The sequence below is a fragment of the Panthera leo genome, chromosome C2 (genome assembly GCF_018350215.1).
Source record: "Panthera leo isolate Ple1 chromosome C2, P.leo_Ple1_pat1.1, whole genome shotgun sequence".
NCBI classification, from domain to species: domain Eukaryota; kingdom Metazoa; phylum Chordata; class Mammalia; order Carnivora; family Felidae; genus Panthera; species Panthera leo.
The window spans coordinates 13767014-13783078 of NC_056687.1; the positions used below are offsets into that span (position 1 = coordinate 13767014).

The 16065-nt window shown below is 47.1% G+C and overlaps 1 protein-coding gene across 9 annotated transcripts in view; it reads left to right on the forward strand.

Moving 5' to 3' along the window:
- TIAM1 (TIAM Rac1 associated GEF 1) overlaps positions 1 to 15698 on the forward strand; it is a 381899-nt gene extending 366201 nt beyond the window's left edge. For all 9 annotated transcript variants that reach the window (XM_042955204.1, XM_042955210.1, XM_042955205.1 and 6 more), the window contains 6 exons: positions 932 to 1040; positions 6174 to 6232; positions 6823 to 6925; positions 8997 to 9084; positions 10626 to 10798; positions 14393 to 15698. In XM_042955204.1, coding sequence (XP_042811138.1) covers positions 932 to 1040; positions 6174 to 6232; positions 6823 to 6925; positions 8997 to 9084; positions 10626 to 10798; positions 14393 to 14862 — 1002 coding nt within the window. In that variant the 3' untranslated portion in view covers positions 14863 to 15698. The remainder of the gene's footprint in view (positions 1 to 931; positions 1041 to 6173; positions 6233 to 6822; positions 6926 to 8996; positions 9085 to 10625; positions 10799 to 14392) is intronic.
- The last annotated feature ends 367 nt before the right edge of the window (positions 15699 to 16065 follow it).

A 16065-nucleotide genomic window follows, 5' to 3' on the forward strand; every position in this document is an offset into this window, starting at 1 on the left:
ACTGGACTGCCGCAGCATCATGTCTGGATGGCTCTACGACCCAAAGACGCATCTGGACCAGGCTTGTGCTCAGTCTCCCCCATGTGACCACACCCCATGATTTCCGCGGATCCCTGAGCTCAAGCTGCACATACTGAAAGAACACTCTTCAGACTCCTCAGTTGGCTTCTCTCTTCCTCCTCTAAAGTGAAATCAAACCTTGAGAATGAGCTGGAAGAAGAAAAAATCATTGGTTCCACTGCTTTCCAGAAAAACCTTGGCTCCAAGGGGATTTAAACCCATAGGTGGAAATGCCTAGTTTTCTGGGGGGAATCTCTGTGATCGATGGCCATTTGTCTCTCCTTGGGGAACTGTCTCTATTTGAACACAGAGTTTGGCCAGTTTTGTAGATCAATTTTGACAGGTTCCAGGCTCCAGGCTACTGTGTGTGAATTTTGAGGCCCCAATTTCTACCTTTTGCCACTCTAGTCTTGAAATTCTTGTAGACAAATGTGGGATAAAGAAAACAAAGTGACCAGGGGTACCGGGGTGGCCCAGTCCGTTAAGTGTTCAGCTTCGGCTCAGTTCATGATCTCATGGCTCTTGAGTTCTGGCCCTGCGTCACACTCTGTGCTGGCAGTTGGGAGTCTGGAGCCTGCTTCAGATTCTGTCTCCATCTCTCTGCCCCTCTCCACTCGTGCACAGTCTGTCTCTTTCTCTCTCTCTCTCTCTCTTTCAAATAAAAATCAACATTAAAAAATTCAAAAAGTATGGGAAATCTATTTAAAAGAAAAAGAAAAAAAAAAGTGACCAGATGTTGTTAAAGACCATATTTTTGTGAAATAAGATTGACATCAGCCTGCCAGATTTGAAAACCTAAAAATCTGAATATTGTAACAACCACCTGCAAGTTTGTTTGTTTGTTTGTTTGTTTGTTTTCTGTGCTTCTCAGGTTGCAGATCTGAGCATGGGGGACCTGCTTTTGCACACCACCGTGATTTGGCCAAACCCGCCAGCCTCCCTGGGAAAGTGGAAAAAGGAGCCAGAACTGGCAGCCTTTGGTATGTATCAGAACAGGGCTGGTGAGGGTGGGCACAGGGAGGGAGGCTGGGCTTATTTCCCAAAACAAGAACATTTCTTTCCCAAGACCCAATTTATTAAAATGAAGTTCATTCCAGTTATCTGAACCGGTCTTCCTGCCTTGAGCACCAGCATGTCACAAACAGTGAATGAAACCTTCCAGTGAAGTATGGCCAGTGTGAGCACCAGCTTCGTGGGAGGGAGGGAATGGCCGTGCCAAGCCTGCCCCGTGTACGAACACGCAGGCAGAGAAAGAGTTTGTTGTCGTCCCTGCTCTGAATATCTTTTCTTTTTATTTTTTATTAAAAAAACCCTTTTTTAATGTTTATTTTTGAGAAAGGGGCGGGGAGGGAGAGGGAGAGCAGGAGTGGGGAGGGGCAGAGAGAGAAGAAGACACAGAACTGGAAGCAGGCTCCAGGCTCTGGGCCGTCAGCACAGAGCTCCACACAGGGCTCGAACTCATGAATTGTGAGATCATGACCTGAGCCGAAGTCGGACGCTTAACCAACTGAGCCACCCAACCCCCCTCTGCATAGCTTTTCAAAATAACAGGTTAACAGTACACCAGGGAAAAGCCAATGGGCAAAAATGAAAACACCGTCTTTTTCTGCGACCTCAAATCTGACATCTTTTATCCTTGCTGACTCTGCTGTTGTGTGTGGTGCTGGGATTCAGGACTCTGATTCTCAGCTCACCTGTGGTGGGTGCCTTGCTCAGTTGTGGGGCGCCTCTCAATCAGAGTAGGGCGAATACTAGCAAAAGTAGAGATGCTTGTGCGTGATTTCTCTTTTTCAATCAACTGGTTCAGATGGATGCAGTTGCTGTAATCAGAACTCTCACGTGGTCGTATTGTGAAATGCTTTTTGAGAGAGAAAACTGTGTTTTGGCACACCGGGAATTGTGGGTAATTTAGGAAATACGGCTTGTTGTTGCAGTTTGAATGCTTGGACGGCCTGCAGTGCCGTTCTGGGTGCAAAACGACCAACAGTGTGTGCTTCTGTTTTATGTTGTGTCTTCTCCTAGCCTCTACAGAAGACTCATGGGTGGGAACCTAAAATAAAGGAAATCTAGCATTTCCATTTTCTTACCTTGCCTTCAAGAGGTTGTTGCTTAAGGCTTCTTTAACCGAACACTTCTTTTTTTCCTCCCCCCACGATGTGAACAGAGTCTCCCCAAGTGGAACATCCTCGTGATATTAAAATCAGAGTGTTGAACATAAAGACTGTTGAACTTGTCACTTAGATCACTCAGCCTTCATGGAAAAACGTAGTGACCTTTGTAACATTTTCAAAAAGCCACTAGAGTAGTGATGCCATTTCATTAAACATAACAAAGGTGGGCAGGCGCCTGGGTGGCTCAGTTCGTTGAGCATCCCACTCTTGACTTCGGCTCAGGTCATGAGCTTGTGGTTTGTGGGTTCGGGCTCTGTGCTCATAGCTTGGAGCCTGCTTAGGATTCTCTCTCTCTCTGTTTGCCCCTCTCCCTTCTCGTGCGCTCTCTCAAAATAAATAAACATTAAAAAAATAAAAGGTGGGTAGAAGTGTGCAAGAAAAATATGTGACTACATGCGTCATACAAGAAAGTATTGGGATATTATAACACGTTGGTAGCTTTTGATGGGGGCGGGGTGCTTTTGGCAGGGGTAAGGAGAGTGTTTTCTTTCCCTACCCCCCCCCACCCCCCACCCCCCACCCCCCACCCCCCACTTACCAATTGTGTTTCTTATGTTGCAATTCCTTCTTGGAAGGGCTGGCAGCTTTCTGATGCTTCATGGTAGGTCATTTCTAGGAAGTATGATTCCCAAGTAAATGACCCAAACGGTCTTACCTACCTGTTTCTGATTCTGGGCTACAGGTGAACAATTCCAGAGTTCCGTCATTGGGACTTTTTCACGACTGTGTTCTGAATTGTACAGATTTCCTGGGGTTAGAAATGAACAGATTTAAAACCAGAAAATAATTTGAGTGGGAGAAAGTAGGGGTCAACCAACCTACTCTGTAAAAGGCCACATTGTAAATATTTTAGGTTTTCAGGGCCAGAAGCCATATGTAGCCAAACTGCAACCATAGACCATATGTAACCAAACGAGCGCCTGTATTCGCAGGCTGTGCTGAATAGGCAGCTGGCCCCAGTTTGCAGGGTGGTTTACAAAGGGTTCAGGAACAGGCTGTTTTTGAGGTTTGGGGCTTTAGCTGCCACTTGCTGCACAGGCTCAGAGGGAGGACAGTGTGTGTTCCACTCTGCATCATTCTGCTCCCTGCCCCATGGGTTGCTTACTGGGGCTGGGAGCGGGTGGGGGGTGGGGTGGGGGGGAGGTGGGGTGGGGGAGAGACTCACCAAAAGGGAGCCCCCATCACCTGTGCTGGGTGTGAATGGAAGTTGCACACCCAGGCCCAGTGATCAGTGATTGGTGATCACACTGCCAGTAGATTCCGCCGGGGCCATAGTTAACAAGGTGAGAATTGCCCAAGGCTCTATGGGAGGTGGAGGCAAGCTTATTAAGTAAGAGTCATCTCCAGAGGGCACCAGGGTGGCTCAGTCAGTTATGTGTCTGACTTCGGCTCAGGTCATGATCTTGCGGTTTACAGGTTTGAGCCCCCATATCAGGCTCTGTGCTGACATGACAGCTCACAGCCTGGACCCTGCTTTGGATTGTGTGTCTCCCTCTCTCTCAGCCCCTCCCCTGCTCATGCTCTGTCTCTTATCTCTGTCTCTCTCTCTCTCTCTCAGAAAATGAATAAACATTAATTTTAAAAAATTGAGAAAAACAAACCAGGATTATGAGTAAAGGCAGACTGTCCTCACCATCATGAACTCACTTACGGGTTTTCAGTCCTCCGAGGTCATGTTTGGCAGTTTTGATGTGATTTCAGGTAGCAAGGCAGAGCAAACGGCCTTAGAAATGCCTTTTGAAGTGAAGAGGAGTTGCTGTAAGGGAAGCAGGGTAATTACCATTGAACAGGCAGCTCTGGGGTTAAAACGTGGTTGTCTTTTGATTTGAATCTCTCGTCTCAGGAGACAGCGCAGCTTTCCTCTGAAACAAATTGATGTACTGATGTATACCTCAGCACCTTGATGTTCTTACTCACAGGATGGCTAATCTGTACTGAATGCTGATGATTATCACCTTAAAAAAAAAAAAAAAGAAAAAGTTGGTCTAGGCTTCCGCCTTGCAGGGTATTAGACGTTCACCCCTGGGGGTGTAGAGGAGTGCTTGGGGCTGGCAAGGGGTAGCTAGGAGTTTTGGTGGGGGTCATGTGGAAGAGATTGGGCAACACCTCCAGTCAGCTGAGTGAGACTAGTCCCAGGGGATCAGGGAGGGTTTAAGGTGGAGGTGGTCACAGCCCCTGCTGAGGACCGCTCTGGCCCCACTGCCGTGATTCAAGATAGTTGAGGTCAGGGTAAACTGAGGCAGGCCAGTAGCCTTTTTAGAACCATGGCAACCACCCCATTGAGCTGTAGTCCCAGTGACTTGGTGGGTCTTCTGAGACTAAGGTCACTGGACACCCTGTCCTGGGGTGGAGCTCCCTCAGTTTTAAAGGGACCCATTGTCCCGGCTGTGGTGATTTCTGAAGGCTTCTGGTGGGAATGTAGGGCCTCTTCATGTGCCAGTGTTAGTCACCGTGCAGAGCAGGTACAGCCTCCTTGGGCTAGTGGGGACTTTGGAGAGGGAACCTCTCCGTCAATCCTCTAGGATTCTTTTTCTTTCTTCCCTCCCTCCCTCCCTCCCTCCCTCCCTCCCTCCTTTCTTTCTTTCTTTCTTTCTTTCCTTCCTTCCTTCTTTCTTTCATTTATTTATTTTAAGAGAGACAGAGACAGCACTGGTGGGGTAGGGGCAGAGAGAGGGGGAGAGAGAGAGAATCCCAAGCAGGTTCTGTGCTGTCAGCACAGAGCCTGACATGAGGCTCGAACTCACAAACCGTGAGATCATGACCTGAGCCGAAACCAAAAATTGGATGCTTCACCGGCTGAGCCAGCCAGGCGCCCCGACCCTCTGGAACTCTTGAGGGGTGGGATGCTGTGAGCGTGAAGGGCCAGGGGCAGTCCAGACCCAGTGGCTAGAGCTGGTTTCTTTACACCATCAGGCTGGTTTCTGCAGTGGAGGTTAGAGGCATCTTGCACCAAGGAGAAGCCGATTCATTTATAATAGGACAGAAAATGAGCCAGACACTTGGGGTTGGTCTCCAGAAGGCCTGGGAGCCCCTCCCTGAGAATGCTCAGAATATTCCTTCCCTTTGTGATCCTGGGTCTGGTACACCAGGCATGGCCCCTCCAGCTGCCGTGTGACCACCTGGGCCCTGGCTCTTGGGGCCAGAGCAGGAAGGGGGATGGAGTCCTTGCATCCAAGAGCCAGCGATGGGCTTGCCCATCTTCTGGTCTCCTGGGCGCCCGTTCTTCCTTCCCTCTAGGAAGAGTCAGAGTCACTGAGTGGTCACCATGCTTGGCATTGTTTAAGGAACTCTATGGAGTGTGCACAACTATTGGGTCTCCTCTACCCCTCAAAGACTGTAAGAATAAACCGGCAAGCTCCCTGCCCCTGGATCCTTCCTGTGATTCAGCCCCATTTGGAAGAAGTGCAATTGCATTCAGCTTTCATAAACGCATTTTCATTTCTTTAGGTCGAAAAAGATGAGTTCTGTTTCCTGAATTAGCAATACTCTGTGTGTGTGTGTGTGTGTGTGTGTGTGTGTATGTGTATGTGTGTGTACACTATTTATTAGGTTAGCTGGCATAAATCTAAATCCCTGTAAGCTTTGTTATCATCATCGAGGTTTGTACTGTTCCTCCAGCTGCTGAACCAGTACATTTTTGTTAAATGCATTCTGCCGAAGTTTTAAACTTGAAATCACACCATGATTAAACTTGCTTTCAAAAGGTTCCAGTGGGGTGGGAGGGTTTATTTCCATTTACTTAGGCTTTCTGTGGTTTTTGGAAAATTGTCATCTCAGGAGGCTTTGGAGCTGTGTGGATGGGGTGAATGAGCAGAAGGTGGGGTCGGGGCTGGCTCACATGCCCCTCGCTGTCTTCTTGGGAACTGTAGTGTCCATTATCGGAGTTCAGAGGAAAGCCTCGTGTGTTATGTGCTGTAACCACCTTGTCTCCTCTTTTTCCAGTCTTCAAAACTGCTGTGGTCCTTGTGTATAAAGACGGTTCCAAACAGAAGAAGAAACTTGTAAGACTTCTTACGTCTCCCCTGGTTTGAAAGTAACTCCATTTCTATCTGCTTCGTAGTTTTTATCTGCATAATTACCATTCTGCCCCTTGGTCAGGCACGAGCCTTGTGTGATTTCTTTTTCTTTCTTTCTTTCTTTCTTTCTTTCTTTCTTTCTTTCTTTCTTTCTTTCTTTCTTTCTTTCTTTCTTCTTCCTTCCTTCCTTCCTTCCTTCCTTCCTTCCTTCCTTCCTTCCTTCCTTTCTAAATACATTTGAAGCATTGCTAAGAACGGGAGGAGATTGCCTACCCCGCCTTCTCTTTGGCAGGTGCACATTGAGAGCATGAAACGTGAAGAGCTATTGGGGCCCATCATGGCCAGAACCTTCCTGACACTTGTTGCCTTTTTACTGTCCCCCTTTTGGGGAATCCCTTTCATCTTCCTTCCCATGGGGCTGAGGTCCCTCCAGACCAGCGCGGGGTGTTCCAGCCTCACTAGTTGTCTGGGTGTGGGGGAGGGGGGTGTGGGTGTGTGTCTGTGGTGGTGGTGGGGGGTCCGGTCCAGGCTGAAGCAGATCACCCTCACGCACCCGCTTCCTTCTCTTCCTGCAGGTAGGATCTCACAGGCTTTCGATTTATGAGGACTGGGACCCCTTCCGGTTTCGGCACATGATCCCCACCGAAGCTCTGCAGGTTCGAGCTTTGGCAAGTGCAGGTAAACATGGGAACATGCCGGGTGCACGTTTCCAACATGTGTATGAACGGTTGGTCTGAATCCTTTCTTTGGCATAACCTCTGTAACCTTCCTTTTTCTTCTATATTTATCTCTTTTTCCTCAGTCTCTCTACCGCCTCTTGTGTTCCCAGCCATGTATTAAATATTTGAATGAATGAATGAATGAATGAATGCATGAACTAAGCGAATGGATGGAATGTTTTCAATATTGTTTCAAGGAGTTCTAGTCAGTCCTGTTATATGTATTAATATTATAGTGCCTAATATCTGAGTAGCAGTGAGTCTTGTACTTCTGGACAGAATCCTTGAGACCGTGAGCAGATTAAAGCCCACAGAAAATCACTCACTAGCTTTTTAACCAGGGGGGGCCGTAAAGACCACCAAAAGCACAAAATAACGCCATTAAAGCCCATCCCACTTGGACAACAGGTGCAGTTGTCTGTTAGTGAAAGGAGGCCATGGAAGGGACCTCTGCAATGCACAGTAGATCCGTATTTCTGTATCCTCTTCTGGCATCTGATGTGAGCATTAAGTTCTTGGTGCCCAGTGCGTGTTCCTCATCCTTCCCTGTTTCCACGTGTCACCTCCATGAGTAATAAAATTGGCTCTGATCCTCATAAAATCAAGTCCCACGTCGTGCGGTTTTCGTGAACCTTCAATTACTCACTGAAATTAAACCAGAGCTTCTTCCCTCACTGTTGTGATCTCTTGTAGAAACACTCAAATGCAGAAACCCCATAGGACAAATGTATTTGGGATGATCATTTGCCTTAAGAAGGTTTCTTCCCAACCTTGAGGCACAGCAATTTACTCTGGTGCCTTTTTACTTTATTTGATTTGCGAGAACCTGGAAGTTATCAGCTGGAGTAGCATTCCGAGGATGGGGCACTTAAACACTCTTCTTGTCTTATTTTGTAATCGTAGGTTGCAGATCATCTAGTTCGTATGTTGTGCCTGTTTTATAAATGGGAAAGCTTGTGTCCGTGGCCAACTGTTGGCTTCTCGGCCAGATATTTTGCCTTCGCGGAGGACCACGTACACAAAGAATTTAAATTGTGGCAACAAAGCCGTCTTTGTGATGTGCTGTTCATTCTCACTCTTTCATGCTTTCATTCAAAGCATGTTTAAGATAATCAAGATAAAAGCTTTTTTTTTAAGTGAGTTAGAAAGATGAGCCGACTTGTTTCTCGTCATGAGATCCATTCCAGTGGCTCTGAGAAACCAGAATGTGCAATTGCTCGATTTTTATCTTCGTTTGGGAAGACTCGTGAACATTTTTGCAGATGAGCCCTGGTTGGGCTTAAATCGTGTGGGCACAATGAGGGTTTGTGACCGGGGCTCTCTGTACCACGCTGGGTAAGGCTGAGACCTCGCGAGGTGCAGCCTTTGCTGATTGCAGTAATTGTCCTTTCCACAAACACTATTTCTGACTTCAAAGACCATGGTATGCCGACGTTGCAAAGCTTAGAAATGACTTCAAAGTACAACTGTCCCCACCTCTGGGCATCCCATTTTTGCTTCCCTCAGAGTGGGCACCCTGGGGGTGCTGAGAAAGAGGAGGAGGCCCATCTGTTTCCAGGACCTGCTTGGCCAGGACACGGGCCTGGCCACTCACAGGGAAGGCTCTTCTCAGGGACACGAGGACCTGCCTCTGGATAGCACTGGCCTGCTGCACTCTGCACTGGCATCTTGGGCTCTGTCTAGTCCAACCGTTGCCAAAAGAACTACTCACTTAATGGAAATAGTTCGGCCAAACAGGCCATGCAGCTAAAGGGGTAGTTCTGTAATCAATATGATTGACTGATTGCCCTTTTAGACCATCTAGCAGGAGATTGTAGCAACTGGAAAATTTCCAAGCATTTCTTTTTCTTAACACCCATTAAGCTCTCACTTTGTCTCTCTGAGCTGACAGGATGGTGGTGAAGGACCTTTGGTCTTATGAGGCTCTGCGCTATTTAATCTTACGCCAGGGCGTAGAACATGCTTTTGTAAAAATGCAAATGTATCTCTTTGAAACATACGCTAATCCCTCCTTGTTTTAATTTATGTAGACGCGGAAGCAAATGCCGTGTGTGAAATTGTCCATGTAAAGTCTGAGTCTGAAGGGAGGCCGGAGAGGATCTTCCACCTGTGCTGCAGGTGAGTCTGGGGCCGTGAGACTGTGCAGCCCAGAGGGAAGGGACGTGACTGCTCGATGTCCCCTCAACCCCCTCGGGGCTCTGCACATCTGCCTGTGCGTCCCTAGACGCCACGTGCTTTTTCTTGCGCAACAAATAACACTGATCCGACAAATTAAACTGATCTTATCAGAACATAGACGATGATCTCACTAACCTAATTTCTTTTTATTTACTTATATACTTATTTTAAGTTTGTTTGGAGAGAGAGCAAGCAAGTGGGGGAGGGACAGAAAGAGAGGGAGAGAGAGAGAGAGAGAGAGAGAGAGAGAGAGAGAGAGAGAATGAGAATCTCAAAAAGGTGCTGTGCTCTCACTGCAGAGCCTGACTCGGGGCTCCAGCTCATCACCATGAGATCATGACCTGAGCCGAAACCTACAGTTGGACGCTTCACCGACTGAGCCACCCTGACGCCGCACCCTCCCCACCCCCCACCACATGCATTATTTCATTTAGCCAGACTGAGGTTCCATTATTCCATTTTACCTATGGGGAGCCAAGGCTCACGGAGGCTACTTTGCCTAAAATATTACAGAAATGAACACTGAGTTCAAACTCGGGTACTATCTGCGTAGGCTAACCTGTTTGTGGTTTTGTTGGCAAAGTCCATGGACTTTGGTGAGCCCGCCCCTAGAGATTCATTCATCATTAATACGGAAGACTGAGTGCCACTTACCTGGGTAGAAATACCGACGACCTAATTAGAAAAATTACTCTTACCTAGGAGGAAGGTTTTTATTGTGGGAATTAGGGCTTGGGAAGATTTTTTAGTTCTTTTCAAGGTAGCTTTAATATTGACTTGTCGTGGGGCACCTGGGTGGCTCAGTCGGTTAAGCGTCCCACTTCAGCTCAGGTCATGATCTTTACGGTTTGTGGGTTCGAGCCCCGTGTCGGGCTCTGTGCTGACAGCTCAGAGCCTGGAGCCTGCTTTGGATTCTGTGTCTCTCTCTCTGTCGTCCCCCCCCCCCCACCACCACCTTATGCTCTGTCTCTCTCTCAAAAATAAATAACATTTTAAAAAGTCTTTAAAAACATATCAACTTGTTGAAATATGTCATGGGAGTAGCTGATATTTAACATAAGGCCAACTCTAGAGGAAACTAAGGTCATTGGGATGTCTGTCTTTGGGTGCTCTGCAGAGCTGAGAATCCTGTGGTTCATTTGCCTGTAAAAAAACATTTTGGAACGAAAGGCCTTAAGTGTCAAAAGCAGAATCTGGCAACTTCTTGGTGCAGGATCAGTGTATTCATCAATCTATTCGTCAATGGGCTGTCTGTCCCACATTAGCTGCGGGAGATGAGTCATAAAGCATAAAGGGAAAGAAGTGTGTGTTCTCGATCTCCAGCAATGAAAACATGGCTCAGCGCAGAAATTGGAGTTGTGGCCTCTTTAACCTTTGGTCCTCAGGGATATTTGTTGGGCTGCCCCCGATAACATTAGAAGATCCCCATGTGTTAAGTACTTTTTCCCCCTAACGCGTGTAAATCTTCTTTCTTTTCATAGCTCTCCAGAGAGCCGGAAAGATTTCCTGAAGGCTGTGCATTCAATCCTGCGTGATAAGCACAGAAGACAGCTCCTCAAAACTGAAAGCCTTCCCTCATCCCAGCAATATGTACCTTTTGGAGGAAAAAGATTGTGTGCGCTCAAAGGGGCCAGGCCAGCCATGAGCAGGGCAGGTACTGTGGGGATTCAGACGTTCAAGATCCCCGTCACCCCCACTCCACTGTAGAACTCCAGTGAGCTTGACCTTTCTGTTGAGCAAGAATTAGATGTGGCCTTGTGGGGGCTAACACTGGAGTACAGCTCTTCCCTGGTGTCAGGTTCCTTGCCCTTGCCTCCTTCCCGGCAGCTCCCTGGGGATCCGCCCTTCATTTACTCATCTTGCCCTCCCTCCAGCTTCCCTTTGCCACCCTCCTCCTTTTGGCTGGGGACGCCTCTCTCATTCGCCAAGCCAGCAAGTGAGCGTGTTCCCTTTCTGGAGGGGCTCTCTCAGCCTGCTTGTGGAATGAGAGTCGCTGCTTTGCATGACAGCCGGCTTTGTCTAGCAAAAAGCAGTGTGTCCTGTCTCAGCAAGGTCACGGCCTGCCATTCTGAAAACATGGTGGCTCCGTAATCTGAAAACACAGCGACGCCTCTTCTCAGTCAGGATGCCATGTTTGATAGACCAGGTGACACATAAGCTGTTTGCCCTTGCCTCGTGCCTGCAACTTTATTTTTAGCTCCAGTGTTAGTTTGGGGAAGCCTTGAGCTGCTATTTGGTAAAGAGGAAACTAGAGTTTAAATGGTCCCAGAGTAAATATTCTTTTAGGACTGGAATCATCACCTTGGAGCAGTGAGGAAGGAAGACCTACACTACCATCTATAAATAGCAGTAAAATATATCTAGGAAGAGAGGTATTTTCATAACATAGGTGTTAGTGACATCAAGATAGTCACACTTTTATCCCTCCTTTCTTAAGAGGTAGCCCTGAATTTTGCAGGGAATTGTCCAGTAAAAGAGGCTTCCTTGGCATTTGCCGAGAAGGTTCTGACCTTTGTCCGGGTCACCTTTCTGCCTATTCACAATTGTGTCGAAGAGGCATAGATAGAATTGTGAATGGTTGGAGGTTTTCGTAGTCCTAGCCTACATAGCTTGACGTGGGGGTATTATGTTCTTGAGGCACCTTACATTTAACTAATGTTGGGGGTTAGTTAAATTGAACCTACTCTCCAATCAGTTGATAAATGTCTGTTGAAAACCTAGCGCAGTGAACATCTCGTGTTCTGTCGGGTTCTCCAGGTGTCTTGAGAATCTGACATACCTTTGTATCCACAGTTTCTCGCGGAGTCCTCATGTGAAGAAAACTTTGCAGATCCCTTTATACCTCACAGTAGAGCACTTCTCCTGAGAATTGTCTCGCCTAACCTTTTTACTTGCCAGGGAATGTTTAAATTCGGATTGCGAATACGCGTGCCAGCCTCAGGAAATGTGCTTGTCATTGGCTAGGTTTCAGTTGTTAATCAATGAACCTAAATTCAGAGCTGCATTTACCTTAAAACTAAGCAATTTTAGTCTGTAGGACACTCAGAAGTTTTCCTGCTAAGACCCCTTTGGAGCGAAAACGAATGCAGAGTTACACCATCATGAAAACCAAGAGAAACCCTCAATGTCAGCCTGTTGGCTTTGGCTGATTGGAAGTTGTCTGCCCGATGGCTCATAGTTAGCTGAAGAAAGTTTTGGCCATTCTGCAAACTCCTCAGTATCATCATCAGCATCTTCACGTTAGACGATTTAAAGATGATGCTTGAGCGGCTCAGCCAGCACCAGTTTGTCACAAGTCTTAACAATGAATTGGGAATACTCAAGTCAGAGATGGTCTCCCTGAACCCTGTATAGCCGTCCAGGTTCTTAAGTATCCTTTTAACAAAGGATAAATACTCATGCTTCATTGCGCATTGTCATAAATACCCAGGTAGTTTATTTCTCTGTTCTGATTGAAAAGGACAGTAAAGCCAAGTGTCTTGCCTCAGTACTCAGTCTGAAAGTACTTTATGTCTGCCAAAAGCCCAATTAAAATGAAAGAATTGTACACATACAGAACCTACCATCCATTCTATAATTGGGGTTTGTTTTTGTTTTTGTTTTGTATTTTCCTTATCCCGTATCTGTCCTTCTATCATCCATCAACACATCGTATTTTTGACACATTTCAAAAATATGCATGTTAACACACTTTACCCCTGAATACTTGAGCATTGGCAAAAATATTTCCAGTAGCCCAATTTTGAATTGAGGTGGTTCTAATATGGCGATTGGAGGCAGCCAGATTCCACTATGGTGGGATTGGGATAAAACTTAACAGGAAGTTTTGCTTTTTCCCACTGGGGTAAAAGTAGTGCCTTTTTTTTTTTCTCTTTTTTTCCATTTTTCCTGGAAACCTTTATTCGATTCCCCTCCTTGATCAAGAGCGATGTCCGTTTGTTCCATTTTCAGCTGGTAGAACGATAGAAACCTAGGGATCTGAGCCAGAGGATGGCCGGAATGGGAGCCAAGTGAGGGCGTCATCCGACCCACTGCCCGTATACCTGCTGTGTTTGGAGTCATGGCTATGTTTGGCAGTACTTGGGAATAGCTATCGTACTTCTTACACCGAAAACAGTTTAATGGTTTTAGGGCTTAGGTGCCGGGAACGTGGCTCCTAATGGGGGTTTAGGCTCTTCCCCTCCACTGGGAACCCCATGTTGCATTTCACCTTCTCGTGTCTAACGCCACAGCCCCTTGACTAGCAGGGACCAGGCAGTGGCGTCCCTTGTGTATGTGTCTTTTGTGTGTGAGCGTGTGGTGGGAGTGTTCGTTTGCTTGATTGAGTGGCGTCTTGTGTGTTTTGAAAAACTCTGGCTTCCTAGAGGGCTGTGGGGTAAACAAACAAATTCAAAGATCTGTTTGTTCGTAATGGTGAGTCCCTTTATATGGCGCTTCGAGGATCAATGGCATGGGTGTCATATATGACTTCTTTCTCATTCCACTCGGGCACCGGTATTTTAATTGATCTGTAGGAGAGTAATCGGTGACACACAGAATGTCGTCAGGAGGGACTAAAGCTCACATTTGCTCAGCCTCACAGTTCACGTGGGGCTTTGTCAGAAAGCGGGCAGGGCCGTGACTAGAGACTTGGTGTCTCTGAGAGCCACTCTCCTGTAGGCTCTGCGTGAGGGACGCTGTGCCCTTACTTCACTGCAGATCCTCCAGAAATGTGACATTTGGTTTCCCAGAGAGCAGTATAACTTGGACCCAAACTTCTGCCTCCTTGATGTGTGATTTCTACGAAGCCAGTGGAACCCTAAAAGCACCCCCTACCCTTACCAGAGACCCATCCCAGCTACATGACCCTGGGACAGCCCCTGGGGATCCCCAGAGCACTGCACCAGGGGACATCGTCAGGGCTGAGGGCACTAACTAATCCCAGGGTCAGAGGTCAACTGGGTGCAGCACAGGGTAGAGAAATGGATTGTTTCAGAGGGAGGTGAATCCCCTTTTCCCCATAACCGACAGCCCCCTGTGTCCCTCTGTTCCCCCTGCCCTTCGGTCCGTTGCTATGACATCCTCCAAGTCCAGACATCTGTGTGAAATAAAGACTCTAAGGCAGACTGGTGAAATCTGGACTTTAAGCCCCGAACGACATCAAATAAATACCATTTAGCGTTTCTTTTTCTTTTCTTTGCTGTCTGGATTTTCATCGCATGTAAAGCATGTGGGGGTTTTCTTTTTATATTTTTGTGTGTGTGTGCAGTGTCCGCCCCAAGCAAGTCTCTTGGCAGAAGGAGGCGGCGACTGGCTCGAAACAGGTTTACCATTGACTCTGATGCCATCTCGGCCAGCAGCCCGGAGAAAGAGTCCCAGCAGCCCCCCGGTGGCGGGGACACTGACCGATGGGTAGAGGAACAGTTCGATCTTGCTCAGTACGAGGAGCAAGACGACATCAAGGAGACAGACATCCTCAGTGACGATGATGAGTTCTGTGAGTCCGTGAAGGGCGCCGCGGTGGACACAGACCTGCCCGAGCAGCTTCAGGCTGCGTCCATCAGTCAGCGGGAGAGAGGCCGCAAAAGCCTGGATAGTCACGCGTCCCGCATGACGCAGCTCAAGAAGCAAGCCGCCCTGTCGGGCATCAATGGAGGCCTGGAGGGCCCGAGCGAGGAAGTCATCTGGGTTAGGCGCGAAGACTTTGCCCCCTCCAGGAAACTGAACACTGAGATCTGACTGTCACTTTCCCCCTAGAGAGTGTGTGTAGATACTCCCCACCCCCCACGCCCTGCCCTCCCCCTGCTCCCTCCTGTCCCCTCAAGGAGGAGAATGTCCCCGTAGGTGGCACTCTTGCACACACACAAACACGGTTTTGGCGGCTTGACTTTGTGCTGAAGCCACGTCGCCACCCAACTTCGTCATCTCTCACGACATCAGAAAGAATTGTCCAGAATCCCAAATAAGCTCGAGTTCCATCTTCTGTACATTCCTAAGGGCTCTTATCCTCAACTAATCAGGGCCGGAAAAATTCAAAAATAAAACAAAAAAAAGAAAGATTCTGTAGCCCTGGAAAAAGAATCACCCCGGGTGTTTTAAGTATGTTACGACAGATTAGTTGAAGGGACAGCACAAAAACTAACAATAATAAAAGTCGCTCTATCTGAAGTCAGTCCAGGAGCCATCTCTCAGTTGGGGAAAACACGTTCAAACACAAAACACAACAAAGCAACTGTACCGTCTACAATGTTCTTACTCCTTCCCCTCTTAAATGTCTGAGAATATGTGTATTTTAAGAATGTGTGAGGAGACGGTGGAGATGTATGTTTTGATGAGTTGTTTTTTGGGGTTTTTTTTGTTGGTTTTTTGTTTGTTTGTTTGTTTTCTTCTCTCTCTTCTGTTTTGGTCCATGGCTGGTCTTACTCAGTGTCCGTGTTCGGAAGTTCTAGTTTTGCATAGAATTATAAAGATGCCAAACTCTTTAAGAAGAGATCCAAATTTATCACTTGAAAAAAAAAAAACACAAAAAAAAACACTATTTTTTGTATTTTACTTGAGATGCAGGGGCACAGACAGATAAGAATTTTACAGTGCTAGTGTAACTCTGAATCTAAAGAAATGAGGATTTTACCTTTTACAGAGAGAGTGAGGCATGGTGATTTTATATTTATATATGAAAGGCCAACAAGATGCTTAGGAGAAACTTTTAAAGAAACAGATTGCTTTTTTTTTTTTTTTTTTTTTTTTTTTTTAATGTTTGAATCTCTATGCGAGATGGGAGCTTGGCTGGATTAAACATGACACCCGGATGGGCAGTGTGTTATGTCTGTTGCATGTGGCGGGGGAGGGGAGGCTCCTTCTCAAGGGGTTGCCATGGTGATCATTGGTTTTCCCATCAAAGTTGCATCCTCATCCATAGAATACCTGTCCCTTCCCTGACGG